The sequence below is a fragment of the Sipha flava genome, unplaced genomic scaffold (assembly GCF_003268045.1).
Source record: "Sipha flava isolate LNK unplaced genomic scaffold, YSA_version1 18200_pilon_pilon, whole genome shotgun sequence".
Lineage (NCBI taxonomy): Eukaryota > Metazoa > Arthropoda > Insecta > Hemiptera > Aphididae > Sipha > Sipha flava.
In genome coordinates this window covers 170-2,918 of record NW_020272221.1, presented here as the reverse complement: position 1 = coordinate 2,918, position 2,749 = coordinate 170, and the positions used below count along the sequence as shown (strand labels likewise).

Sequence of the window (2,749 nt, the reverse complement as noted above, 5' to 3'; positions counted from 1 at the left end):
TCGAATAATTTATATTGATATAAATGTAACATATTATTATTATGTACCGTAAGCCGGGGTAACTTTGGCCCCGGGTGGTAACTTTGGCCCGCCGTTGGAATTTCACATACTTTTGTGTGGTGTGATAAGACGTGTGACTATTATCAACATATTGTGGTGGTTTCCGATAGTCAACAACACTGGTAACCGAATATGATAACAGTTTTTGCCGCTATCACTTGTCTTGTTATCAATAAAAATTTTGTTTGTTGTCGAAGTTTTTGTTTCGAAAAAGTGTGCTTTTAAAACTTTTATTTGGTGTTTTATGATTTAATCGACTTAGTACTCGGTAAGTAAGAATATTGTCTCACATATATAATCGTTATAAAGTATTTATCAACAATTGTAAAAAAACAATTTTTTTTGGTTGGTTAAAACACGTTTTTAAGGTCGGGGTAACTTTGGCCCTGGGACAATGTTCCCCGATAGCTACAATCTGAGTCGAACAATTTTGTTTATTTTCCTTTTTTTGGCATTATAATACTATTTCCGTGTTTTAAATAGTCCCTCTAGGTACTTAATTTGTATAGTATCTCATCTGTCTCTTCTTTTTTGTTTAATAGATCAACATGCCGCGTAAAGTAAAACGTAAGCCCGGTACTAGGACGTACCAAAATTATAGTGAACATAATTTACAAATGTGCCTGAAGTCAATAAGATTAAAATTAATGAGTCAACGTGCAGCATCAAATCACTATAAGGTACCTAGATCGACCATAAAAAATAAATTAAAAAATGACCATGGCAAAAGTGTTGGCCGTCCGACAGTCTTTAGCCGTGAACAAGAACTAAGTTTTGCTCAGCACTGTGTTACTTTGGCTAATTACGGATTTCCATTGATACCTTATGACCTAAAAATGACAATAAGTCGATATTTGAATAGCAAAGGTACTCAAGTACCACAATTTAAAAACAATATACCGGGAGATGATTGGGTCAGCGGTTTTCTTAAAAGACATCCCGAATTGTCGGTTAAGTTTAGTGCAAATATTAAAAAAACTCGCGCCAACATAACATCAAGTGACATTAATGATTATATGGACCGCCTCGAAAGGACGTTGAGTGGTATTCCGCCTTCGAGGATATATAATTACGACGAGACGAACTTAACCGACGACCCGGGAAATAAAAAAGTTATTTCAAAAAGAGGTTCAAAATATGTAGAAAATATTTGCAATTCTAGCAAAAGCGCCATTTCCCTAATGTTTTGTGGCAATGCGGAGGGTCATGTCATTCCCACGTATGTGGTGTATAAAGCGGAATCATTGTGGACTACGTGGACAGAAGGTGGTCCACCTCGTACCCGGTACAACAGAACCAAAAGTGGTTGGTTCGACTCCGTCACCTTTGAAAACTGGTTCGAGACTGTTTTCTTGAAGGAAGTAGAAGGTGGCGGACCTTCAGCGTTGATAGGTGATAATTTGGCCTCTCACATCAACGAACGTGTGTTGAGGTTATGTGATGAACACGATATCAAATTTATATGTTTACCTCCGAATACAACTCATATTTCCCAACCACTGGACATCGCTTTTTTCCGGCCAATGAAGGGAGCTTGGAGGGAACTGTTGAGAGAGTGGAAAAAAACCAAACATGGTTCTTGCTTCTCTACATTACCTAAAGACGTGTTCCCAAGGCTTCTCGCCAAGTTGATGGACAAACTGGAATTTACAAAAACACAGAACTTGCAATCGGGATTTGCAAAAGCTGGTATCTACCCTATTAACAGGCAAAAGCTTCTCGATCGATTAGCAGAAAATAAAAATTGCACACTGGACGAAGATTTGATCGGACAGGCGTTCTTAGATCGTCTTCAAAAAGAACGCGAAGATTTCATAGGTGGACCTGGCAAGCCACGAAAAAAAAAATTGCAAGTTTTACCCGGAAACAGTATTTCTTATGAAGACCTCCAACAGGCAAGTGTTGATACCGGACCTGTGGCAAAAAATAAAAAACGTAAAGTTGTGTCTTCTTCCTCCAGCGATGAATCCGATATTATGGATTTTGTCGATGAGTCAGATAGTGGCAGTGAAGAGGACAGTGATGAAAACGTGGATAACCTACATGCAGACGAAGTTGAAGCCAATGAACCTCAAGCCGGTGAACCTGAAAGCAATCAAGCTTCGTACAACGTTGGAGATTTTGTTATTGTAATGTTTGAGAACAAAAAGTTTCCGGGTCGTATAACTGCGATAAGGGAAAAAGGCGCAGAAGTAGATTGCATGGAAAAGAGGTCAAAAAGCTGGCGGTGGCCGACAAAAAAAGATTGCATCGAATATGAGTGGGGCGACGTAATCGGCAAAATAAAACCACCTAAGTTATGCAAACGTAATTTTTTCCTGGTTCCAGATCTGGACGAATTTGTTTGAAAACATAAATTTATATTTCTTATAACTGTTTTACAGATTTTTTTTTATAATATAAATATAATATTTAATAATGTAATACATAAATGTATAATTCGTATAGGTACCTATACGAATACCTATACGTTAGGTATACCTACCTAACTGTTTTACAGATTTTTTTTTTATAATAATTAAAGTATACATTTCTGATGAAATAAACAGTTTCTTTTTCCTAAAAGTTGTTTTTATTTGTTATTTTAGATTGTTTTACCATCAAAATACACGTAATTAATTCTCAGGTAGTAACTAATTAATCTAGCATAGGCTAACTTTGGCCCAATGCAGATATAAGGTGAAAACTA

The 2,749-nt window shown here is 36.7% G+C and overlaps 1 protein-coding gene across 1 annotated transcript; it reads left to right on the top strand.

The window, feature by feature from the left end:
• The first annotated feature begins 10 nt into the window (after positions 1–10).
• On the top strand, positions 11–2,421 carry LOC112680909. The gene has a single exon (XM_025551151.1). It carries the CDS (start codon positions 609–611, stop codon positions 2,406–2,408), a length of 1,800 nt encoding a protein of 599 aa, XP_025406936.1. The 5' UTR covers positions 11–608; the 3' UTR covers positions 2,409–2,421.
• Positions 2,422–2,749: the final 328 nt, after the last annotated feature.